The sequence below is a fragment of the Octodon degus genome, unplaced genomic scaffold, assembly GCF_000260255.1.
Source record: "Octodon degus isolate 3935 unplaced genomic scaffold, OctDeg1.0 scaffold00080, whole genome shotgun sequence".
NCBI lineage: Eukaryota > Metazoa > Chordata > Mammalia > Rodentia > Octodontidae > Octodon > Octodon degus.
Window position 1 is genome coordinate 1,337,471 of NW_004524656.1, and position 26,661 is coordinate 1,364,131.

The 26,661-nt window shown below is 50.8% G+C and overlaps 1 protein-coding gene across 13 annotated transcripts in view; it reads right to left on the bottom strand.

Annotated features, from left to right (window-relative positions):
- Gramd1b (GRAM domain containing 1B) overlaps positions 1 to 26,661 on the bottom strand; it is a 186,050-nt gene that overhangs the window by 33,011 nt on the left and 126,378 nt on the right. For 12 of the 13 annotated variants that reach the window (XM_023721048.1, XM_023721049.1, XM_023721052.1 and 9 more), the window contains 2 exons: positions 12,455 to 12,665; positions 6,298 to 6,318 (listed from right to left, as the gene is read on the bottom strand). In XM_023721048.1, the coding sequence (XP_023576816.1) occupies positions 6,298 to 6,318; positions 12,455 to 12,665 (232 nt within the window). Of the gene's footprint in view, positions 1 to 2,017; positions 2,248 to 6,297; positions 6,319 to 12,454; positions 12,666 to 26,661 lie in introns of those variants that run through there. The other variant, XM_023721059.1, reaches the window with a different exon arrangement.

Consider the following 26,661-nt stretch of genomic DNA (forward strand, 5'->3'; position numbering starts at 1 on the left):
GTGATGGTCCTGGCCAATGTCCTGCAGTAACCCCTGGCCTCCCCAGCAGATGTTTCCTGCAATGGAAAGTTGTTGGGCAGGGCTCCGAGTGGGGGAAGGGTAGGGGGGTTTCAAGGGCACCTCTGCTGTGATGAAATCTGAAATTCGAGACTCAAGCTGCCAGGGACTTCTTGAAGACATCCTCTCCCCTCACCGGCCCATCCATCCACCAGATTTGGACATTTCACAGCCGATCTAGTCTCAGCTGTGCTGACTGGGGAGAAGCCAGACAGATCACTCAGAGAAGGGGAGGTCAACAGCACTGGGGTCTGTCTGAAGCTCTCCCTTCCTTTCCAAAGACCCTGCTCCAGCTTTGGCACTCGCAGGAGGAGAATCAAGGCCAAGTAGATTCCCAGACCTTGAGGGCAAACTAGCAATGCTGAGGGTTGAGAACTTGGTCCCTTGTCAAACACAGGCAACCAAATACAGGGAGAAGTGGAAGCAGGTCCCTGAGAGCAAGAAAGGGTCAGGCAGAGAAGCTCAAGACAGAGATGAGAGAGGAGGGGGCTACAGTGATGGGGACCCTCAGGAATGTCAACGCCTTGCTTCAATGGGGCAGATCTTTCACCCTTCAGCGAGGCCACCACCCTGTAAGACTATTTGGTCTGGAGTCAACAAAGAAGAGTGTCTCTGTCCTAGAGGGCTCCATAAATCAGCAGAGCAGCACTCAAACTTCACCATACTTTAAAAAGAACAGAGTCAAGAGTGCAGATTCTAAGCTTCCAGATCCAAAGAGGCCAACCAAGAGGAACCTGGGTTCTCCCAAGTAAAGTAGAACTGTATCCTTCTCCAAATGTATTCTTCACAGCCCCTGCTGCCCCTCTCAAGAGACCCCGTGGCCACCACCTCCACCCATCACGTTGGCTCATGTGCTTGCTTAGACCACCATCTTCCCCAGGGAGGATCTGTTTCCCTTTTTTACATCTGCTACAGCACTTAACAAGTGTTTCAAATACCAGGTGCTCAAAACTTATCTGCCAAATAAAAGCAGTCCTTATCCACTTCAGGTCTCCTGTTGACATGGCCTTTTATGTGTACACGTGTGTACATACATGCACAGAGGCTCTCCCTGCTGTCTGGCTTCTTGGCACTAGCGCCTCTCCCCACTCTCTAGCTCAGCTGAGCTTCTCTCAGTATTAGAGCAGCCCTGTCTGTACCACTGTGCTAGGTGAACACAGCAATCCCATTTTCCAGGAATTGTCCAGAATGCCTTGCTCTAGAGCCATGCCACACCCCAAGATATGAGCAGGACATAGATGCGGGAGGTTCCAGATCCTTGTGATAATTCCCTGGAAACATCTGAGTAGAGACCATTGATAGAGACTGAGTGAGACGGTGACTGGGTGAAACGGGGAAAACATACACCGAGAGAGATAAGGCCCTGGGAGACGAGTCTCACTTGGCATGCATCAGCCTTTGTCTCCTCCACCCCCGCATGAAGGGCCAGGCAGGGCAGGGCAAGAGTCCTAGGCACAGGAATCAGACCTGGGCTAAAGATTAACTCTATGGCAAACACCAGGCGCTGGGACCAAGTGGTACCCCCTCCCCATGGTTCAGCAGGAAGGGGGGGTGGGAGAGCCTATGGGAAAGCAAATGGATTTTGGTAGCAAACGGACCTCACCTAGGAAGAAACCTGTTAAGGTTGACAAAAGAAATCCTGTGCTCCAACCAATTACGGTAGAAAGGTGCCAGATATGGAACAAGGAGATGGGGGAGGTGGCTGTGCACAAAGCAGATGGGAGTATACTACAGAAAGGCTGGGAAGAAGGGGCTGGGAGAGGTGTCTGGAGAGGTGAGACCACGCTGGAGGGAGCTCAGGCCCAATTCTCGGGGGTCCTCATGTCAGAAGGTAACCACAGAAGGGAGGTGACGTGGCCAGGAGAGCAGGAGCCAGGCTGGTCTTCACAACCCCCCATCCCCAACTCCATTCTACAAAGCTTTGTCCTTTTGCTTTCAAGCCTATGCCAGCCAGACTTACTCGGTCATTCCAGGGGATTGGCACTTCCCTCCTTAAAGCTGGCATCCCCAGCAGGGGGCGCATCAGGCCAGTCAGGAGCTGTGCCTCTGGCAGCTGCTCAGGACTAGGCTCCCGGCTTGGGTTGCCATGGAGTCGGCAGACACCGCAGCAGTCAGACATGAGACCCAAGAGGGTGAACTTGCCCACCAGAGGTGCGGGCAAGATGCCGTTGCGACCCTGGCTCACTCAGAGCAAGAACCCACTAGGCCCAGGAGGGACTGCATTCAGGGAGCAGACTGTCCAGATCTCCGCCCTCAGGCCCTGACCTGGTGACCCTCAACTCCGCCCACCACTCACTACCCAAGGCAAAGTCCCATCTCTGCTATTCCTGCTTATCCTGTGGGCACCCCAAGCTAGAGGCCTCACTGACCAGAATCCCTGCCAATGATCAGCAGGAATAGGGGAAGGAAATCCAAGTGTAGCCTGGCCCCGGGGCAGTCACACAAAGTTTGGTCTTCAAACCTGGCTCTCCACCCCAGGCTTCCACCTGACCCCAGGGCCCAGCCACTCCCCTTCCTGTGACCCACCTGCCTGGCTAACCGGGTAAAGGTAACATGCTTGTCCTCTGCAGGCAAGTGGCAGATGAAGGAGGCCAGAGTGTGGGCAGGAGGAAGTGTGGGCTTCCATTTGCATCAGGACCTCAGGCTCTTCACTCACATGGACCTCAAAATCTGCAATGGCCTACACTCAGCAGGGTCCTGGCAGCTACCCCAGACTCCGGCCACGGAGCATGGAACTATCCCCAGGATCGAGCATTGCAAAGCCTGTGCTTATCAGGAAGACTCTAGTGCCATAATGAAGCTGAGGCACCAGTGTAACTGCAGCTACACTGGGCAGGAGAGACCAGAAGGAGCAGAGCTGAAAAGCACAGGGGTCCTCCCTGAAGGCCAGATCCCAGCTAGCCCAGAGCAACGCAGAAGAAAGGCAGAGTTCTGCAGAGGATGAGGGAAAGTAGAAACCATCAAATCAACAAGATGGGAGCATCGCTGCCCAAAGCTGGCGAGCTACTGCGGGGAGAAGCTGGAGAAGGGGGCATTCACAGGAAGCTTCCCGGGATGCACCAGCCACCTACAGGGTACAGACCACGGAACAGCAAGGGCCCCAAGCCCCACGTGCATGGATGCAGGCCGCACTGCATCCTGGGAAGACACACAGGTCATGGCTTCCGGATCCAGTCTGGGCAGTGTCTGGCAACCATCAACGTGGACCTGGGAGGCTGGACTTCCAAGGCGTGGAGCAAGCAGCAGCCTGCTTCTTCCACAGAGACCCAATTGTGGAAAGCTCTGAACTAGGCCCTACTTTGGGGTGGCAGACCCTGCTCTCCCTAGCAGCCCAGTTCTGCTGTGACCCTCACCTGGCTTCTCCATGATGGCAGTTACTGATTATCTTCTAGAGCCTAGAGGTGCCGCCTTTCCTGACCAAAGCACATGGAGAAATTATGAAGAGAAGAGGAAACGAGAGGTGACCGGATGTGCAAAGCCAAGGCGGCTCCAGCACAGGAGGCCCCTGCCTCCTTGCAGGGTCTGCTCCTCCTCCCAAGGTCCACTGCCATTCCTGCTGTGCTCCCCCACTTCTGTTCTACCTCCTGCTCTGGCCTGACATGGAACTCCACTGTGGACCTTTGGCAGGACGTGTAACAGGATGGCAGCAGGAACCACGGAGCAGGCAGAGAAAGGGCGGCTTGGCCCCGGAGGCTGATTTCAAGCATGGTGTGGCTGATCTGCTCTCAGGCTTCATGTACAGTCAGCTGGGAACAGTGGCTCCAGCCATGCTCAGGTCCTCTGCTGTCACAGGGACCCTACACACACACACACACACGCACACACGCACACGCACACGCACACGCACACACACACCATCCCTCAGCCAGGAGACTGCATCGCATAGCCTGTGGTCACTGGGGCTCTCAGACATGTAGGTCTTACGTGTGGGGCTGCGGGAGGATGACATGGAGGTGAAGGTGGCATGGGAAGCAGGCCTGGTAGTGCATACCTGTAATCCCAGCACTGTGGGACACTGAGGCAGGAGGATACAAGGTTTAAGTCCATCCTGGGCAACTATGTAATTTAAGCAAGACACACCTTCAAAATACAAACAAACACAAACAGATGAGTAAAAAAGCTGGGAATCTGGGAATTTTTTTGCTGCTGTGGCCTTGGGTTCAACTCTCAGTACTGTAAAAAGAAGAAAGAAAAAGGAAGGGAGAGAGAGAGAGAAAGAGAGAGAGAGAGACAGAGTCAGAGACAGAGACAGAGAAGGGTAGGGGTGGTAAACCTTGTCAGACAGAAAGAGAAAGCCAGCAAGAACAGGAACCAGGCCAGGGAGATGGCTCAGTGGAATAAGCGCTTCCCTGGCAAGTGCAAGGGCCTGAATTCAATCCCTGGTTCCTCAAAAAAAAAAAAAAAAAAAAAAAAAAAACAGGAACCAGAGCCAGAGAAAGGAGAAGAAAATGAGGGGGCAAAAAAGTAGTCAGAAAGTGAAAAGTAGAGAAAAATACAACAAGGGGAAAGAAAGATGAAACAGAAGCGGCTGGGATAAAGAACAGTAAAAGAAGAGGGCACAGGGGACAGGTCACCAGGACAAGGGCCTCCGTGGCCCAACCTGGATGGCTTTCGCTGTCTACCAGGCCCTCAGCTGGGCGTTTCCTGCTCCTGTTGGGGCACTTATTCTGGCAACAATGACCCCAAATGGATCAGCTGGGGAGAATGTAGGAGTCCTCACAACAGCAGAGCCTCGGACAGCGCCAGAGGGTGGGGCACACAGCCTTCCCTTCTCCTCCCCGTGCCCAGCAAGGGCTTCCCTCAGTCCTTGGGTATGAGCTCGCCCAGCCTGGAAGGCCTGAGGACATGTGACCCCTGGAGGGCCGGGGCTGGGGGAAGCAGGCATGCAAGGTCCAGCTTCTCTCCCATTCCAGGCCACCTAATCTTCACCTCCCCCCTATCAGCACAGCCCCAGGCAGCAAATCAATCAAAAAACACCAAGACACTAGCCAGGTGTGGCGGCACACAGTTTAATCCCAGCACTGCGGGAGTCTGAGGCAGGAGGACCACTCATTCCAGCCCAGTTTGAGCAACTCAGTGAGACCCAGCCTCAAAAATAAAAGATAAAGGGCCTGGGGAGGTGTCTCAGTGCGAATGTTCTGGGCTCAAACCATAGGACCACAGAACAGTGGGTGGGGGATACCGAGGACAGGCGGCCATGGGTCCTCCATGTCAAGGAGCTGCCAGGTGCCGAGAAAGAAAACACACAGCCCACTGATTCAGATCCACAGCCCCACATTACACCCAATACTTAACATAGTTCCTCCCTCTGCGACTTCCAAAGCTGTCATTCATCACCACCACCCCCACATCCCCATGCCACTCCACCAGTGGAGCAGAGGCTAATGAGGAGAGGTAGAAAAGATGGCACTGCCATGTCAGAGTCGAGTAGAAGCTGAGCAGGCTCAGAGAAGGAGACAGGAGTGGCTGACACCAGGCCGTGGTACAGAATGCCAGCTCTGCCACTGGGCAGTCTAAGGGGGCAGTGTGCATGTGGCCAGGGCCAGGTGAGAGGCTGCAGCCAGCTGCTCGCTAGAGGAAGAGTTTAAAGTCCCACTGTCCAGTCCATGTGACCATGGGAGGATGCCTTTACTCCCAGAGGCACTCTCGGGCATGCAGCAGCTGGATGCCACTGTGCAATCGCCCCCCCCCAACTCCTTCGCAATGAGCCAGGGGCAGGCAGTGGATATCCACCAGAAGTAGCACACTTTGGAGGGTATGGAGGCAATTCCGGGGGCAGGAGGCCAACTCTGTTACACAAGACAGCTCTCAGCTGAAAAGGGAACATCTTTGGGCTGTATCTCCTCCAAGATGTCTTTAAGAGATGGAAACTTTGTCCCTGACTTCCCACTTGAAGGCAACCCCAGGCCCAGAATTCCATCTGGCCTTGGAATGGCCAGTCCTACCCAACTGCTCTCCTCCTTCAGGGTTTGAAGGACCTTGTCCAGAAGGAAAAGTGAGGCTGGAGTTAAGGGAGCCCATTCCCCTTGCATTGGTTTCCCTGCATTAAGTCCTCCCTCGCCAGGCTGTCCTGTCCTGCTACAGAGGATGTCCCTGGGTCTCGGGAAGTAAAAGTTAGTAAAAGGAGGAGCCCACGCATGGGGGCGGTGCTCAAAGTGCACAGGGCTCCGACCTGCCCACCTCCCTCTGTCTCCACCCACTTGACAGCTACCCAACAAGAAGAGAAACAGGAGTACTTACATTGTACCAGCTCTGGCTTTTCTGAAAAGACAAAATGAAACAGAGAGTAAAGTTAGTCAGGGAAGAGGCACCGGGCATGGCTAGTGCAGTCCTGGCCCCGGAGGGCAGGGTACACAGACAGCAGAGGGCGGGCAGGGAGGTGGAGCCCAGTGCAGCGAAATGCTTCCCAGGTCGCTGCTCTGGAGGGGTCCTCCTTTCTCAAGGCAGCTCCAGAAAGGAGGCCCAGGGAGCAGTCCATGCTGGAAGCCCCACCACGGCCGGGGTGGCTGGGGAGGCAGGCAGAGGCAGCACCAACTAGCGCTCAGCCGGAAGGGAGTCGGAGCCCCATCACAAGGTTCTTCTGATGGGGGTGCGGGATGTACTACAGCATCCCAGGTGCAGTCCCCAAATGGGACCTGACCAGAAGCAAAGTACAGACGGACACCACCCCAGCTTTAGGATCCAGCCCCCACCCCGCTCACCCCCGTGGTAGGCAGGGTAGGCTTCTTCTTTGCAGGGGAAGGGGCAGCCTCAAATCACCCTCCCATCATGCTCTCAGCTACAGATGAGAAACCCCTCCTCAGATCCCAACAACTACCTGCCAAAGTGATAATTACAGAAAACTATCTGGGGTTCTGCATGGAGAGGAAGGCCAAGGTCTGCAATGGTCCTGTCCGATCCCGAAGGGTCATCTTTCAATGCCGGCAAAGTCAGGTTCCACCCTAGCTCCAGAATTGAGAAGTTCCCCAGCCCCAGCCCGGTAGAAAAAGATCTGAAGATTTGTCCAGGGAAAGAGGAGGGACAGCTATGTTGTGCCTCATCTATCCCTGAACTCTACAGACAGAAATCCCTTAGGTACACCCAGCTGGGATAGAAACTTCACCTATGGGTCAATATCTCAGCTAGAGCTAGTGGTGCAGAGCCTGGGTGCAAGTCACGGCTTCTCACCTGTCCACCTGGTATGAAGGGGCCACCTCTGGAGGGCAGAGGATGGTGGCCCCTATCTCAACACAGTTGCTTTACAAATGCCCAGAAAGGTACACCAGAGTCCAGGTAGGTGAGTGTGACCGCAGGGATGGTGACCAGCTCTATCTCCCCTCTGCAGAAGAACTCTGAAGCTACTTTGTCCCTATCTTCTGAAGATGGACAGTGACAGCAGACATAGTGGGGACAGGCAGTAGGGACGGCTGGGTTAGGCAGCAAATGCTGCCTCTTTCCCCAACGCCACTGGCCAGACTGTGCCCAAAGAGCAGAGGACAAGGCAGGCTCCCGATCCACCTCAGCAAGAGCTCGCCGTTGTCATCTCCCAAGCAGGCTGGCATCATGGCATCTAATCTGGAAGTCATCTACTTCTACCCTCGTGTCAACCTCTCCTCTGACTCAGAGCTTAGTACATAAGGGACAAATGCAGAGGTTCAACTCCCTTACTCTAGCCAGGTGGGTGGGGGAGTTGCTATACAGGAATCCTGGGCCCACAACCCCTCTAGCATGGCAGCTGAGGCCACCCCATCGCGACTGGGCCAGCAGCATGCATCTCGCTCAGCACATCTCACTCACTTCCTGGGGCTTCACAGAGAAGCTCGGACTGTGAGCCCAGAGGCTTGGGGCTGGGCAGAGGTTCACTGCAATGCACTTTGTAAAGCAGGAAGTGCACACAGTGACCTGATACCTCAACAGCCCCATGGGCTCCTGGTATTTCATTAAACCCAAACCACAGCAGCATGTCCTCACTTCACAGCTGAAAAAAGCTACCACCCGCACCATCACCTCATCCCTTGTCCTGGGCTTCCTATGAGCTCCTAGGTGGGAAACTATACAGACTTGGGTGGAATCAGCAAGCTACCAGGAGCCTTGGTGATGCTCTCTCTATGACAGTGCCCTTGTCCTTCACTGTGTGGACAGAAGTAGATTTGCCCTTTCCATGTGCTGGCCTTCAGATGCTTCTCCTCCCTTCTAAGTTTATTTGGAATGGAGAACTTTGAGGTCACCAAAAGCCTCAGTCAGGGAACCAGCATCCCTTCTCTGACTAGCCCTGTGCAATATTTGCTCTTTCGTGAAGGGTAGGTAAGAACAAGTAGTCTCAATACTCACAAGAAATGCGAACTACACCACCTGCTGGTAAGGCTACACAGGGCTCTGCCCCTCACCACTCAGCCTTGGGCAGCAGACTCTGTGCTGCTACCACTGAGGGAGCCCCTATGGCACATGGGTAAAACCCACACCAGTCGCGAGACCGCCCAGGCCAGGGCCCTCTGGGAGGTACACTACATCCTCATGGCTCTGCATCCTGGGCGAGGCCTGAAGCAGTCACCTGACAAGGTGCATGGTAAGGCAGACCAGGGAGCCTGCTGGCCCTGCTGGCCCACTGCCACACCCCTCCCTAGAGGGCAGGGGCAGAGAGAAAGAAGGGACTGAAGGAGAGAGGAGGTGATGGCTTCTAAGCTTACAAGCAGATTCGGACGGAGGGGAGGTGGAAGGAGGAGGAGGAGGAACAAAGACAGAGCTACCAGCAGTGGGAAGCAAGCCGGAAGTTTCCACTGCCTGCTCTACACAGTGTCTGAGGAACAAGGACAGCAGGAAAGCAAAACTCTGGAAGCAGACCCATCACCTTGAGGTAGCTTCCTATCCCCAGGGTCACAAATACCTCTCAGCAGAGGCACAGGGAGTGCAGAAAATGAAGAGGGGGGTGTGGTAGGAGAGGCTAGGAGCACTAGGTTTAGGAGTTAGGGAGAAAAAAAAACAACGTCTTACTTTGATCAGGTTAAGTTTGTCATACTGAAAAGAAAACCACAAAAATTAGAATTGAAAAAAAGGACAAAAAGGAGAAAGGCCAAAGGAGTGCTAGTGCCACAGCATGAGGGTAACATTATGTGCTTGCAGAGAGAGGTACCGCAGGGCAGAAGCTGAGGATCTGTTAGCCCCATCTACCTGGCCCTAACCTCAAGTTGGCTGTGGGTCCTTCCAGGTGGGAGCAGGCCAGTGGGCCTAGGCTCCCTCTAGTGGCCACAGACTGTCACTACTGAGCATTCCCTGGATGGTGGACAAGAGCAGGGATTCCTGGGACAGGAAGGCAGCCCCAGGCAGAAGTGAGGGTCAGCTGGACAGCAGAGTTAAAGGTCAAGGGGGCGAAGCATTAGGGACTGTCATGTCCACCCCTTACATATAACTAGTGAAGAAACGAAAACCAGAGCAGAAAAAGTATACTGCACATGAGGCCTCACATCAAGGAGAAGGGGAAGCATCTTCCAGCTTGCCTGAGAAACATAGGGGTGATCTCTTCTCGCAGGGAACAGAGGCAGAGAGTGAGGTGGCCTCACAGCAAGGGGAGCCCCAGCAGCTGTGGCTCTTAGGTCCCTTGCCACGGAGACATACGGTCAACCTAAGAGGATGTTCCACAGTGCACAGAGAACCGCGTATGCCAAGCACACCGGCCTGTGGAACCTCCTTCCTGCGCCAGCCCTCATGCCCCTCCTCTGGGTCTGTGTCCTGCACATGTGTTCCGCTGACCCACCACAGCTGCCCACAGGTCTGCCCGGGGATGGACAGCACCCTTTTCTGCACACGCGAGTCCTAGTTCCACTGCACTTGAGGACAGTAATGAGTCAATGACTATGTCTGCTTGGGACGGCTGAGCCCAAACCCCAGCTTTCCTGCAGTCACCACCTTCCTCAGACCCTCAAGAAGGTGGCCAAGTTAACTCTCACAGCACTGTCAGCGGCTGTTTATTTCATGATGTCTCTCTAAAAGTGAACTCTAAAATCCGCTCCCTCCCTATCCTTCCTACCCCAACTCACAAATGACTCCTCCTGCCTCGGAACTGGCATGCTGCCCTGAGCTTCTCCGGTGGCTCTGGTCTGCAGAGCAGGTGGGAAACACGCTCTACATTTGTAGACTATGCTGTCTGCATCGCGCAGATCACAGGGCTGCGGCTCCTGGACCAGACCGGCTGTCCTCACGGATTCTACACTGTGAGACTGTGTCTCTCTCCCTGCTCCCACCACAAAAAGACCTACCATTTCAGAGACTATAAAAGCAGTCCTCATTACTGGGTATTCCCACTCCTCAGCCCATCACCTGACCAAAGCACATGCTAAGAGGTGGCCAGGGAGGCCTCGGAGCAGCACTGTCCTGCTTACGGAGCACCCTGCTAGACATTCAGAGCTTAGAACTTCACTTAGAATGGAAAATGGGCTCTGACTCTGGGCACAAGCAGCACACAGAACGTGGCCACACCACCCACACCCATCCTCCCCCAGCCAGCCCCTCCAGGGCCTCGATGAACCCAGACGGAGGTCTGAGCACTCAGAAGGTAACATCACTCACATCCAATGCTGGTCCTGACCTGAGCTCGCCTGCGCCTGCGCAGCCACCTGACCCCACAGAGAACTCCCACAGCCTCGCTCCGGCTCATTTCTCTTTCCTTGCCCACAGCTTACCGCAGCCATTAAAATCCTTATAGACACAGTGTGCTTCCAGTCTGAAAGTCATATCCTGCAGGTGTGGACACGTAGCCTCTTGTGCTTCCCTCAGGGAAGAACAGCCTCCCCGCCCCGCAAGGTGCACAGGGTCTTGGGGCTATTACAAGTAATCCCTCAGCTTCTTCTTCCGGCTGTAACCTTCCTCGTGGGAGGACTCCTGAACCCCGCCGTCTACGATACCCATTGCTCACCACCCTCTTCAGGCCCCTGAGATCCAGGGGTCAGGGGAAGACGCTAGCACTGGCCTCCTGATCTGCTCCTGGTCCTCTAGGACCTGGAAGCGGTTACTGTGAACATCCACCAACTTCCAGGTGAGGTGCTGGTGCAGCACCAGATTTGATCAAAGGTCAAAGCCCTAAGAACCCCAAGGGTCTGGGACCAGGTGGCGGGTGGAAACATTAAAGGGGCCACGGGTGAGTAGCTCCCAGGTGGAGAGCAGGAGTGTGCAGCAATAACCCCCAGGATTACTGCTCCTGCACCAGGGAGTTTACGGCCCTGAATTCTTGACCCTATATACCAGTGCATCCTTCCTGACAGTTTCCAATCACTCCCCCCACCAGGAGGGCTTAGGGACCATCAATACGACCAGAAGGGCCTCCCACCCGCTGAAGGAATGATGCTACCCCTGTGGGACTCTGCTTCCAGAAGGTAGCAGAGGAGTCAACAGGGGAGTCAATTCCCACCAGAAGCAGTTTTTGGGGAGCAGGCAGACACAGGGAGGAGGGATGGGGTCTATTCTCTGACATGAGTACAGTGGGAATGGTCCCTCAGTGACTCCAAGCCAGCCTGCCAGGGGGAAGTGAGGCCCTTCTGGGGAAGGGACCAAGCAGGACACATGGGCAGAAGTGGCAGGGGCAGAGGGCAGGGATGCTGAGCACCACAGACAATTCGACACTAGAGGGGAGATAAAAAAAGACAGAGACAAAAGATGGCTTACTTTTGAGAGGCGCTTGTGAGACTAAGACCATGCATGCAAAGAAGGTGTTTGGGAAACGGTGGGGAAGAAGAGGAAGAACAAGAAATCAAAAGACAAATTCAGGTGGGAAACCAGCTCCCGTGCCCCCGGGGGTCCCCAGCCCCTTCCCAGGCCCTGTGAGTGCACTGACAAAGAGAAGCTTCGTGAAGGCGGGCCTGGGGAGTGACCTGCCCTGTGTCCCAGAGCCCGAGTGTCAGAGGGGGTCCTCTGAGGAACCACAGCCTGCGCGGGCCTTGTTGTGTGACCCTGGCAAGGGCCCCAGGACTTGCGAAGGTGCTCAGGTGGCACGGACCTGCTTGGGAGGGAAGGAAAGGACCTCATCGCTGTACTCTCTGCCTGACCAGCACTTGGGGTGTCAGTGTAAAGGGCAGGCATGGTGATGCCTAGGGAAGCGGGGAAGTGTGGTGCTCTGGAAGGTTCCCTGGAGAGGCTCACTGGCAGAACAGAGGTCCCAAATAATGCTCCCTGCTATGCCAGCTCTTGGACCCAAATGTGAGGATACCAGGAACAAACAGAAGACCCTTCCTGATGCCCAGAGCATCTCTTCTAGATCTCAAAGGACACGAGGCTCCTCAGTCCCTAAATGCTAAGGGCAGGTGGGCAGTCATCTAACTATACTATCTCTGGAAGACCTGGACATGGCGTGCATAAGTGCTCTCCTCCCCAAGCCCGCCACCCCGGCTTCTCAAAGGCAGCTGACAGCAAGGCACAGAGCCCGGCTCACCTTGGAATTCTTGCCTCCGCTCCGGCCAGACTGTGAGGAGCAGCTGCGCTGCACGCCCTGCTCCGGGGTAGACGGGGACTTGTCCGAGGAGTGATCTGAGCCCTTCTCCACCATGGCGTCTCCGTCCTGGTTCTGGGGGGTTGGTGAGCGAGACCGCTTCCGGAGGATGGGGGAGCAGGCTGGCGTGCTGCGGTTGGAGTTACTGGCAGTGCTGCAAGGGCAGATGGAGAGAGGGAGCGGGGAGAGGGAAGAAGAGGAAAGCCAGGCAGTTAGTAATGCAGGCCAAGGACAGGTGAAGGGAGCCAGCTCAGGGAGCCGGGCAAAGGGCTGGGGAGACAGGGATGAAAAAGGGGCCCAGCTATGGACTCACTGCTCCCGATACTGTTGCTGGCCAGCAGAGGGCAGTGGTGCCAACATAAAGGGAAAACAGGAAAAGGGCAAGTAGGGCACAACATCTCATCACCAGTCTACCCATCCACCCACCCATCCATCCATCCATCCATCCATCCAAACATTTGCGAGTGCCCATCCTGCGTCAGAAATTGTCTAGTGCAAACAACTTGACTTCTGAAAGACCCACTGGGGGGGCCAGGGAGATGGCTCAGTGGAATAAGTGCTTCCCTGGCAAGCACAAGGGCCTGAGTTCAATCCCCAGTTCCACCAAAAAGAAAGAAAGAAAGAAAGAAAGAAAGAAAGAAAGAAAGAAAGAAAGAAAGAAAGAAAGAAAGAAAGAAAGAGAAAGACCCACTGGGAATCATCCAGTACTATCTGCTCATTGTGTGCATGTTACACGATACTTTTCTTAAAAAACAGCAACAGTTCTATCCTTCTCTGTAAAGCACACACTTATTATTTCCTAAAACATTCCACCAAGATCATAATGGCAAGGGTCACCGTCCTTGTGTAGACATGAACCACGATGCATGACAGAGAAAGGTCCTCTGACGACACAGAGCCTAGACACAGAGCTTGGTTCTTCAGCTGTAACTCATCCCTACCCCATAATTTCCTTGTAAGGCACGTTGGCTCTGTGGTGGTGGGGGGGGTCACATCCACCTTCCCCAAATTCGTTTCCAGCAAGGACCCTAAACTTCTCACAGCACCAAATCCAACTAGAATCCAAGCTAACCATCTGAAAACACAACTACTACTTAATATTTAGCTTATTTTCAGAGCAACAGAAGAAGAGGTAAAGAAAGAAATGGAGATGGAGATTGAACACAAATACATTTCCAGTGAGTGCTTGTTTCAAAAGACTGGAAAAAGGAAGGAGATGAGAAATGGTAAGGAAATACAGTATGGGAAGGAAAGCTCAAGGCGGGAGTGGAGGAGTGTCCTGCCCACCTACTCAGCAGCAAGGGCAGGCTTCCTGAACAAACCAGGGTCACTCTCAGGAAGCCACAGCCCAGTCCTCCCCAGGGAGTGGACAGCAATATTTGCATGAAGATCCAGCTGCAGGCAGGTGGATCCATTTGCAAAGAAAATCAAACCTCTTCCGCCGAATCTTTGACTTGGATACATCCGGAGCAGCTAGAGGGCAAAAAAATCTAAAAGCCCAAACCTACAAGTGCAGGCCAGAGGGGAGCCTGCTGTACCTTCTGGAAGAAAACTGATAGAGAAAAGGAGGCCAGGGAGAAGGAAAACAAATGCAACAGGAGAGAATAGATGGAGAAAAACAGGCTCCATGGTTTTGTTTCACAGAACAAACAAAACGTGCATTTTAAAGTATTATGTATAATATCAATGAGAAGTGCCACCTTGGGAAATCCCAGACGCCTTTCTCCCAAGAGGCTGAGTTTCCCCTCCCATCCTCTGCCTGCTGACTCTCAACACACTCTGCACTCCCGCACCCCCAAGAAAGGGAGCTGCGTTCCTTTGCTTCAGTTGGAGAAGCCAAGCCTTGGGACCAGTGAGACGCAGAACCCTCCCCCAAGCCCTGCCATCTGCACAATCCTCAGGGGGCCCCTGCAACAGACTCCCCAGCTCACCTGGCCTGGGGTCAGGCGCTGGCTCACCTGTCTAGGGGGAACCCCCTTGTTCTTGGGCCAATTCCAGCCCACAGACAGGTCCTCAAGAGTCAAATCATCTTCTAGGATTACATTCCTGGAGAAACTCAATCTGATAATCTCAATATACTAAAAAAGTACTAGAACCACACCCGTGCCCATCTCTAACAGAAGAACGCACAGACCACTCCTTCTCCTCCTTAGATGAGTAAGGACCATCTTCACTCGTGCTGATTCCACACCCTGAAGTGGGAAGCGCATGTTTTTCCTTCTCCCAACTCAGAATGTCTCCAAAATCACCAGCCACACTGGCTGATACGGAGTTGGGAAAAGTATTTAAGGTGGAAGAAACTGACTCCAGCTACCATAGCAGCATGGACCTCTCTCAGTGATCAGGGTCCACGGAAGTCCTCACTGCCTTGCAGTCCACTTCCACAGATATCACGTGTGCCACCCAGCATCGTGCGTAACTAAAGCTTTGCCTTCGACACATCTGCCCATAAATAGCTTAGCCGGTCTCTGTGCTCTTAAGGCCGCTGATTGTCTATGTGGTTAAAAATCCCTGGACAAGCACCCTTCACTCCAACTTTCTGTCTCCCTCCCTCCCTCCCGTCAGTCTTTCCCCTCCCTGGCCATCTCTGCTTCTCTGACTTCAGCCTGGCCTCCAGGAAGAGACTCCCCTGCTATCGGCTGTTCTCACACTCACCAGCACGGCCCACTGACCTGCACCAGGTAGACGCTTCCTCCACATGGCCATCGCGTGGGTGCCGTGGATCCCAAACAGCTGGATTGCTTCCCAGGCCTTCTCCCACTACTGCCTTCCTTGTCGGCATCACCATCTCCTAGTCTCTCAGGCAGCAAGCCCATTCTTTTCATCTCACCCCAGAAAAAAGGGGGTTACCACACCCCAGTGATTCTGTCTCTAGAGAGCTCCATCGCCCATCCTTCCTTTCCTCCTCCAGAGTCAAGGCTCAGGCCCTCAACGCCTCATAGCCTTTGCCATGCTTTGAAAGTTGCCTGCAAAACTCACGGTGATTGGTACGAACATATGGAGCCTTGTAGAGCTTATCAGGCCATGAGGACTCTGGCCACACAAGAGGGCCTAAGGCGTTCCTGCAGGGGCGGAGAGGGCTGGGCACTGGGAGAGTGGGCACGGTGTAAGTCCAGCCCCTCTCTTGTCCCCCTCTCTGATTTGTGTGCATTGCCTGTTTTTTTGCCTTCTACCATGGGATGAACTCACCAGAGGCTGGAACTGCGCTTCAGACTTCCCAGACTAATGAACAATGACCTACATAAACTTCTTTTGCCTATGAATTACACGGTGTGTGGCATTCTGTTTAACAACAAAAAATGGATCAGGACAGACATAGTTTTCTTCATCTCCTTTCCCCAGTCATTCCCATCTTTGCTATTAAAACTAAACACCAGCCCAGCCTGCATGGTGGCACTGGCCTGTACTCCCAGCACTTGGGAGGCCCAGGCACAGGGATGGCTGTGAGTTCAAGGCCAGCCTGAACCACATAGCAAGACCCTACCACAAAACAAAACAAAATAACAGCAAGTCAAATTACTTTCTAATCCCTACTAGTGTCCATATTAAAATACAAATCTTCAAAATGGAATACAAAGTCATCTAATAAAAATAAAATGCACATCTACATTTCAGTACTTCTTTTCTCTGCACAGTCCCTCAGGGCTTTCCGAATGCTGCCTTCTGGTGCCTTCCCCTGATCTCAGCCCACACCTCTCCCATTCCTAGCCCTCCTCGCATGGTAGGAGCAGGGTCTGAAAAGCCTGACCCGCCTCTTTACTGGCAGGAGCCGTGTGCACTATGTAGACCATCTCAAACCTCATGTTCTCCAAAAGAAACTTTTTTTTAAAACCTCTGACACCAAACTGACTAAAGCACTCACACAGCATGCTCGTTACAGGCGAAGACTTGCACGCTCCTGGAGACGGAAACCTGCAAGCCCCCACCCTGCCCAGCAAGATGCTCTGCCGGTCTTCTGTGCTCAATAAGTATCATTAAATAGAATCTCATCCTTGCTAAGATATCCCTATGGCTCTATCAATCCCCCAGTGTCAGACAGCTTCCAAATCTGTGCCTTTAATCTATAATAATGATAAAAATCTTAAAAGTTATTGGGTATTTATGAGCTGGCACAGCACCTAGCATTTATTAAGCATTACTAAATGTAACCCTCCCAATCCACCTATGAAAGTTTCATGGGCTTTGTTATTAGTCCTGCTTTGTTATGTGACAAACTTGAGTTCTGCACAGATGAGTTCATTTGTCAGTAAGAAGCCACACAGATGGGTGAGTGGCAGGTCAGAAGGTAAACCATGAGCCTAGCTGATCTAGGAGCTTGTTCTCAGAGCTAAGCATTCATACCCCAGAGAGACGGGAAGATGGGAGAGCAGGTAGGGAGCTGGGCAAATGCAAAGAGAACAATCAGCTTCTCGCCCCTGTCTTCATTGCATTCTCAGCTTTCTCTCAACACAAACTTTCTAAAACGTGACTTTGACGTTCTTGACCATCTTTTCCCCTCTTCAAAGCCTCTTTCCAATCTCCATCCCCTCAGAGAAACAATCTGACCCCCAGTGACCTCACTGCAGCGGACTCTAACCCCACAGATCCTGGTCACCCCTCCCAGCATGCCCTCTGCTCAGCAATCAAGGCTGGTGGGCTGTGCTCACATTCCTTCCTGTCTTAGCAGCCTCTCTCTCTGAAATACCGCATTCCCCTTGGTTAACCTGACCACCATTTACACTCCAGGCCAAAGCCCAGGAATACCACCTCCCTTCCTCTGGTGCTCTGTCTTCATCCGGCTTCTCTAGACAATGAAACAAAGTCTCACCTCTAGCTCTACCTTAGCAAAATCATGGCTAGTCTCACCAGATCCCAAAAGTCATTGTCGTTCTGTCGTACAGACTTGGATGCATGCTGAGCAACTAAAACCAGTTCCTATACATCTCATACAGTATTGCCCTGTTCAAATAAATTCTAGGATGTGCCGTACTACGACCCTGCCAGAACTACTACTAATAAAATTGCACTCTATTTTACATTCTTAGAATTGTGTAGCTAAATCGAAAAAAGACCCTAGATTTGCCATAAGAGAAGAAAGACTGACATCGGACGGGCCATTAGACTAAGACTCTCACCAGAGTTTAAGACTAGCACAATGCCCGCCTTATAAGAAGCCTGCAAAGCAGAAAGTTCGCTTCCTGGCCAAGGCGATTTTCCACAAACGTCCACTAAGCTCACGGCATGATGATGGGAGGCACTCAGGTTTGTACAGGGCAGATAAGAAAGGATCCTGAAAGGATCCACTAGGGTGTGCTCCTCGCATTCCACACTTGCTTCTCCTTCAAGTTCAGTCAAGTGCAGCTATACGAGGTGGGATCAAAGCGCGGACAGCGTGGGGTGGTGGGTAAGACTTCAAGAAGCGCGATCTGTCGGCAAGGTAACTAGGAGTGAGAAGACTTTGTTGGAGACCTTAAACCCAGGAGAAGCAGGAAATGACGGAAGGCCTCAGGGTGGGGTCTTAGTAGATGTATTACCAGAGAGAGATTTTTGATCAAGAGCACTTGGTGTAAGGTCTTTTTAAATCTAAGGTCTTTTTTAAATTTAGCTACAAAATTCCAAGCTATGAGTGGTGTAATAGAAGGAAAACACAGGGGCATCCTCAAAGACTTAGCATGGTTCTGGCTGCAGAACATCTACTGGAGTTTGCCAAGGGTGTAGGAGTCATGGGAAAGTCTGGGAGGATAGGAGGAGAGACACTGTTCCTGGGAGAAAAATAAATGCGCGTAGGCATAAAATAGCAGGGAGTAATAAAAAGAAAAAAAACAAGCAGGGAGGACGTAGAGATTACAAGAAAGTGCTGCAGAAGCAGAGTGCTCTTGACCTAGTGCTTAAGAGACCCCTATGATCAAAAAACTCTCTCCAGTAATACATTCGCTAAGACCCCACCCTGAGGCCTTCTGTCATTTCCTACTTCTCCTGGGTTTAAGGTCTCCATCAAAGACTTCTCACACCTCTTCTGGTTACCTTGCCGACAGATCGGGCTTCCTGAAGTCTTACCCACCACCCCACACTGTCCGCGCTTTGATCCCACCTCCTATAGCTACACTTGACTGAACTTGAAGGAGAAGGAAGTGTGCAAAGAAGACAAGGCCTTCCTGTGGCGACTCTCCTCGCAGTCCCTCCACCCCTGCCTCAGCGTCAGGGTCCAATGCACCACTTTTCTGGGCTTCCGTTCCCCACCCTTGTCCCCAGCAAGGTCCTGCAGGCCCACGCAGACCTTGTCAGCAGGCCAGCGCGCTGGCTGATCAGCCACCCGTGCAGTTCCCAGAGCCCTGAGCAGAAGAGGAGGATCACTTGGTGCTCAAGTGTTCTGCGCTTAAGCTGCTCTTTGTGCCCTCGCAGAAAACCCCTTCTGCCCCAGACGCCGCACAGTACTTCCCCGCGCCGCCACCTGCGTGGATGGCAGCGGCTCCTTCCCGTACTCTCGCCACACGTGGCACCTCCCTAGCAGTCCCCCAGACCTGCTCACTTCCAATCAGATTCTTCCCTCCACCGTGCATCAAGACAAGGACTATTCATTTCGTTGCTGCGCCTAAGCAGCCCTACAGTGATCTGCACCATCAAAAGCATGAACATAAACATCTCAGGGCCCGGCACTCTGATAACTTTTTCTTTAAAGACTACCTGATGCATTCCAGGGCACCTCTGTGAAGCAAAGGAACACACTCAATAAAAAAAAAAAAAAAAAGGAAGTCCAACCTCAATGTAATATTCATGTGCGAGGCAGCACAAAGTACAGACTGATTACCAGTGTGCAGGATCAGCAAGCCCAGCTCTGAGATCCAGCTTGGCCATTTGCTTGCTGCGTGAACCTGGCCTGAGTCTCACTTTGCACACTGGAAAAATAAGAGATACGAATACCTATCACATACCCCTATTGTATAAAGTAAAATAGAAATGTAATCAGCACCGTGGCTGGTACACAAGAGTCTCAATAAGTACTTTTGTGCCACTAGTATTCCTAAGAAGAAGCCCTATGGTCATCCCTGTAAAATGCAGAACAGACACTCTCACAGGGTCAGGGGCCAAGGCTCTGAATGCTCCCTGGCATCATTTTCCACAGTGGGGACAGGAACACTCAGGCGCACCCGCCAAGTGCAAATGCCAGCCTCACCCCACGCCACTCCCACCCAGTGGATGAGAATTTCCAGTACATCATCTTCAAAATCCACACGCTTGGTAATGCTGAGCAAAACGGGTGATGCTGTTCGCACTGAAGTGTGAGAGCCACTGCTCCTTAGGGAAAACCTTGTAGGTATCAAGGAATAAATGACACATCTGCCCCAAGTGACAGGGAGCTGTTTACATCTCTTTCAGTGCAACAGCTGTTCAGCGTCTACCAGGTAGGTTGGAAGAGTCAAATCATGTTTAGCTTGTCATGGAGACTGCCAGAGTGAAGAACACAAATTAGAACCGAGGGGGAGGAGACAAGGGGATATGGCTGCGGATGGTGGTGCCTAATGGATGCCCCCTTCTCACTCATGACAGCAGTCGTAAGAATCTTAGCCCTCCCTGCCTGGGACAGCATCTGGTTAAACCTGATTCTGCTGTCTGTGGCCCCCTAAGTCCTAACAGACCCACTTCTCTGTTATCCAAACCCATGTCCCATGTTGATTACAATCCTGAAGTTCCACCAAAAACCATCCTTAGTTCATTGCAATACCACTGTGAATATTCACATAGCCTTTGAATTTGCCTATAGCTCATGTCCAGGATTAGACCGTCATGGGTATATCTGCATAATATTTGCATGCAATTAACATGTTGCCTCCATTAGTAGGTTTGTTCACATATGCCAGCTCCAAATTCATAGGATTGTTTTGTTTTGTTTTGTTTTGTTTTGGTTTGTTTTGGTTTTGTTTTTCTGGTACCAGGGAACGAACTCAGGACCTTGCGCTTGCCAGGCAAGCAGTCATTCCACTGATCACTCTCCCTGAAAAGTTATTCTGCATTTTGGAGATATATATATATATATATATTATAGTCTTGCTATGCAGTTCAGACTTGTAGTGATCCTCCTGTTTCAGCTTCCCCAGCACCATACCCAGTTTTAGGGCTGGCATGGCATGCGGTACTGGAGATAGAACCCAGGTCCTTGTGCTCGCCTGGCCGGCGCTTAGACCACTGAGCTATCTCCCCAGCCCCATTTACTGTGTTCTTGCTTGTCATTTAACAGTGTAAACATTAAATCTCTATACTCACTAATAACTGGAGTACAGTAGGCCAGGCCCAAGCAGAACCTTGCAGAAGTGAGTGAAGAGCCCAGATCTCAAATCCCACTCCTCCTTAGAGAGGAACACATCAAATCACTTGAAAAATTAACTTTCCCAGGTCCATGCAAGAGTAAGTCTTAGTGGTCTTTCCCCACAACAAACACTTTTTAGGGAAGTGGATGAGGTGAGTTTCAAAAGACAGGAAATACAGTGTTGTTTCACATCAGAGGGCCTCCCTGTGACCATGGCTGATACCTACTCTGTGTGTACCTGTCATACAGACACTACACCTGGCAGCAGCTCCACCCCTGAGGTCAAGTGCACTCCAAGAAAGAAAGGACAATGATACCTTTGTTGTAGACTGTGATGGCCTGGTTGAGGAATGGGGACAGGGACGCTCTCTCCTCTCTATTCGGCATAGGGTTCTCTTCCCAAACTTACTATATAGAGCCGAGTCTCTGGCTGAAAGCCCCACTTGCCCGGGGTTTAGCAGAATGTTACACTGAAGCAAACGCAGAAAGGGAAAAGGCTCCCAGGACAATGGTTTTCCTCCCTATCACAGTTCGCACAATGGCCAACTGCTGATCCTGATACAGAATGGGCCTTCCCCAACTGCTGCAAGAAGAATTTTCAGAGATGAACATCTTGTCCCATTCCTGCTTGTGGTACTTGCTGAAATTCCCTAGGGGCTTTCCAAGTTGAGCCTCTGAATGAAGTAGGTATGGCATTCAAGGACAGGTCCTGCTCAACCGAAAGGCTGTTGCTGGGCCATCTGACCTCTCTGTAGAAACTGTAAAGATAATCTAAAGCACTTCCTATGGGTAATAAACTCCTTACTTTTTCTTCCCTAAGTGTCTAAGACAAAATCTTTTCACATTTTGAAAGAAAAATCTTAACAAAATAATTGAAAGTGGCAGAGCCTATCCAAAACATATTCAGCCAGTGGGCTTAGTAGAATATCCAGAAATATTCTCACTAGGATCCATATGTGGTGGGGGAAGGTCGTGGCATGACTTGTTTATGAACTTATAATTGATATAAGGGCAAGATCCATGGAAATCCCGTGGCCAAGTAGGGAAGCAGAGCTTCATTACCCTTCCATCAGCATACCTGATTAAGACAGCTGAAGAAGGAAGAGACAAGTGGCCGGGGGCAGAGGCCTTTCTTTTCCTACTCAAGCCAAAGAGAAAGGTCCCTTCATCACAGTGGTCGCAGCCTCTATCCATCCCTCTCTCCTGTTGCCTGGCTTTCCTGCAGCTTCTGTTCAGGCCAGAGCTTGGAATTCAAGCCAGGAATTCAAACAGGCATGACAAACACTATTTTACATTGCCATGGAGACAGAGCCTGCAATAGAACTCAGACTCCATGCTTAAAATGCCAAAACAGCCTGACCCACTTTTCCCCCCTTCCTACAAAAACAAAATAAGTTTGTTTGCGTCCTGCCAGAGTTCAGGGAGAAAGCCAAAGCTGCCGATATCTCTGTGGATATTTCAAAGTGGAGCAAATTATGATAACCTTGGGAAATGTCAAAGATGCTACAGAGACAGTGCTGGAAGGCAGAAATGAAGTCACACAATCAAAGGCTACGTCAGATCCGCTCTACTTCCTTGTCCTAACCTTCTGGAAAGAAAGGTTCAAACCCCGTATGAATTGAATGACCATCCATTTGACTTCTGAAATTCAGCTGAATCTTCTGAAAATTTCTTCTGAAATTTCCTAACTTCCTTGCTCACTACTTTCTCTTGTGTTATTCCAGTCTCCCTGTACTCCTCTCTTCCTTGACCAAAAGATCCCATGATCTTGGGCTGGTGAGATGGTTCAGCGGTCTAAAGCACCTACTTAGAATAAGCTTAGCAAAGCACAGAGACCGTGGTTCAACCCCCCAGCACCACATGCCAGCCAGCCCCAACCCCTGGTGGGCTGAGCTGGCCACACACACACACACATAAATAAATTAAATTAAAAAAAAAAAATCCTCTGATCCTGAAGATATTAGTGCCTGTGGGCCTCTGCCTAGACTTCTTATTCTAAACATTTGGACACTGGTTCCTTTTCCCTCTTCAGATCAGCACTGAGGTGCCACCTCTTTGGAGCAGACATTCCTGAAGGACCACTCTGTGCAAAGCAGCCTCATTGTCTCTCAGCAATCTTTCTCTTGTTATTGCTTCGTGCTTCCCTCCCCTGCACTTAGAAGAGCTAAAAGAGCCTCTTTTTCTGGTGTAGTTGCTTACCACTAGAATGAACACTCCACAGGGGCTGGAGCCTAGTCTCCTGCATGGTTCCCCAGTACCTCCAGCAAAACGACCGGTCTACACTGGACTGCAAATGTGTATGGCATGAATAAAGAAAAGGGGCTCTTTTAAAAACCATTCATTCTATTATTTAGCCATCTGTTCACTTATTCCATCTTTCAAATCTGTCTGTTAGATATATTTTGTTTTTTAGACATACCTTTCTTAAACTGGCCCTAAATCTGCTATCTCTATAACTCCAGAACTTAAGTTTTTATTCTGGTTTCTGGATCCATGAAAACTAAAAGACAGCATCACTTTCAGACTTCTGGAGGGCCTGGTCTCTTTGTCTAGATGTCTTTCTGTGTTCCTTGTCTGTCAAAAAGTTATTACCAACTTTACTGGATAAAATAAAGTATAACCTTGGTTAAACAACGTATCCCAAAAGTAAAGGGAGTCCTATAATTTCTCATGGAGTAGGAACACAGGCTCAATAACATGTAAATCCCCAGTGAAGAGACAGAATCCTAAATTCTATCTTTTATACATGGCAAAAACACAGGGCAAGAACATAGGTTGTCACTAGTCACATCTTCATCTGGTTCCTAGTTACATAGGGCTGTTGTGATAAAGTAGTTTGGTATGAAATTAAACACAGGAACTTACTGATTTCTACAATTTCCTTTTCCCGAGGCTGTTCACAAGAGAACAAACACCTAACTCTGGGGGAGAAGGGCTGCACAATTGCCCGAGCTAACCCATAGCTAGAAGGGACCTTAGTGATCAATAAATGACGCTTCCCCTGCTGCGGGAACCTCCTCGGCAGTAGCCCTAATGTAGCTGCCTGCCTTCGCTTCAGATTCCTGATACACACTATTCACAGGTAGCTGCATATAAGCTGGGTTATCTCTAAAAGGACTTTTAATGCCATAGCTCTTCTCATTGAGAGTCATTATCTGTCCAACTCACTTTGAGTTTACATCTTCAAAAATTAAGCTAATCTTGCTGATTCAACATCATTAAGCAAGTATTTTCTGAAATAGAGCATGATGGGGCAACAATACCATGGTTGCTTATAGCCATATGATATCAATCATGATTTTGAATACGGAAGTAAGGACTTAATCTTTTCAAAATGGGCTCTGTAAGTAGCAGCCAAATCAAAGTCCAGAGTATTTCAGAAAGTAATCCCACCCAAAGTATTTCAGAAGTCTTAAGGCTCTAAGGAACAGGACGTGCAAAAGCAGAAAAGTGATCAGCTAACACAGGAAGCCCCTTCCTTGGAAAAGATTTCCAGTGCTCTAAGAGACCACAGATACTGAACCGAGGCGCAGTTCAACTGAATAGAACTTTCAGCTCTAAGTTTGCTCATCAAGGGCCCCTCTTCCATCCTCAGCAAGAGAAGCTCTGTTACCAAAATGGAAAGGAGTCTGTGCAGGATCCATCCATGCACCCACCCACCCACTCAGCCACCACCTATCCATCACTGAAAACCATGTTCCATGCCAGGTAATGTTCTAGGCACTAAGGATATTATTTCTGCCTCTAAGAAACTCCCCATCAGCTGGGAGAGACAGAGATGTTATTAACTAACACCAATATAATAGGGGCTACTTAGACTCAATCAAAACATTTCCCATGAGCACCTGGGAATAGTACACCAGGAAGTAGGTGGCCTTTCTCACTCAGCCTCCTTCTCATACACAAGCTGGGGCAAAGCACTCCTCTCTGAGCCTCAGCTTTTACTGTTCAGGTGTGGGCCCCACCTAATCCGCACAAGGACAGGTGAGAAGGATGGCAAAGAATGTAGCAGGAATACCCTGGGAACTACCGAGAGTGGAAGCACTTCTGGGAAAGAACTCAGATGTGCACTAGGCAGTCTGGACCCCCAGTGAGCTGAGCATGGCCAGCTTTCTCTCTGGACAGGGCCATGCCGGAGCAGGCAGCAGAGGCTCCTGCAGTACGGGCAGGTAGCTGCTCCTAGCTAGCGCCCTTGGTAGACTAGCAGGTATGAACAGTGGCATCTGTGTGGGCCCTTCCCACTCACGGCTCAGCTCGCTGGCACGGCTCTCCTGCGATTGGCAGGGTTCTCCTGGCCCATTTCTTCTCTACTTTCTGTTAGACATCAAACAAAAACAAGGTGGCTGGGGCTACAGCTCCATGGCACAGCACTCGCCGGGCAAAGTGCAAGGTCTTGAGTTTAATTCACATATCCCACACACACGCTCACTCACACACACAGACACACACAGAGAAACACGCCAAAGAATGACCATTATGGATCTCTCTTTCCTTCATTCTTTCTTTCATTCTTTCTTTTTTTAACCAGGAATCTAACTCATGACCTTGTGCTTTCCAGGCAGGCGCTTGTGCTACTGAGCTATATCCCAGGCCCTCATTATGGATACTTTTGAATACAGAGGACTGTAAGTGGTCAGCCCAACTGTACAGCTTTAGGCATATGTGTACGTTACATAAGAGGCTTTCACCCAATTGGAAGTACATTTGGGGTACAGAGCCACAGGGTTTTCCTTTATTACCCTTCTCATTGTTTCCTATTACTATCAGGAAGTTATGGTTTTTTTAAAAAGGTATGTTCAACTGTGCATAATACCATTTATTTTCTTTTGTTCCAACTTTCCCAGATGTCACTTCATGAGCTAAAACCCTCCTTCATGCCTGTTGCTCAAAGGAAAGAACTAATTTTTCAAACCTAGTCTCAGAAATGACAAATCATTTCTTCTGCAGCAACTCCACCCAGTCTTCATAGAATCTGAACTCATACATGAAAGTGACAGAAAAATCATTAACTGATACAGAAATCATTTCACTGGAGACAGCTGACAATTTTTATTTTGAGCCCAATTTGTTTCCTGTAACTTCCTACCGGAGTTCTTAGTCTACCCCTTTTGCAGCAGTACAGTAAATTTAATTTCTCTTCCATGTGCCATGTTCCTATAGCTCTCACACCTTTAAACTCACCCACAATTGGGCTTGTTCTTCTTATGAGTAAATGGATTCTAGTTGATCCCAAGTCCCCTTAAACTAGATCCTAGACACGGCTGCAGCACTGCAGAGAAACAGTCCAACTGGCTTGGAAGAGAGCAGAATAACCACCCAATGTAATTTACAAATCAGAGGGCATACGGATTTCTAGCATAATCTCCCAAATCAGGGGAATCGGGGATTAGTCACTGTTCTGAGTCCCTGGGTTCTGTGTTTGCACCATACCATGCAGGCTGAGTGTCTGTACATGTTCATATGCACACACATCTCTACAAGGAGCATGCGCGCGCGCACACACACACACACACACACACACGCACACACTCCCCACACTTCCACCAGCCAGACAAACCTGAGTTCTGGTGGGATGATACAGAAATCACCGTTCTTGTTCCAGAAGAATAGTATTTTGTGATGTGAAACCCACATTTCAGAGTCCATAAAGAAAGTTTTATTGTGATCACAGCTGCACTGATTTGCTCACAAGTTGCTGATTGCCACTTTCCGTGCACAAAGCAGGGGTACATAGCTATGACAGTCACAGAACGGCCCACAAAGCCTATGAGACTTTCAAAGAGTTCACCAGCCCCTGCTGTAACAGTGTACAATCCTGCAAACGTGGTTTCCACGAGCCCATTTCTCCTTGGTCCCACAGAAGAGG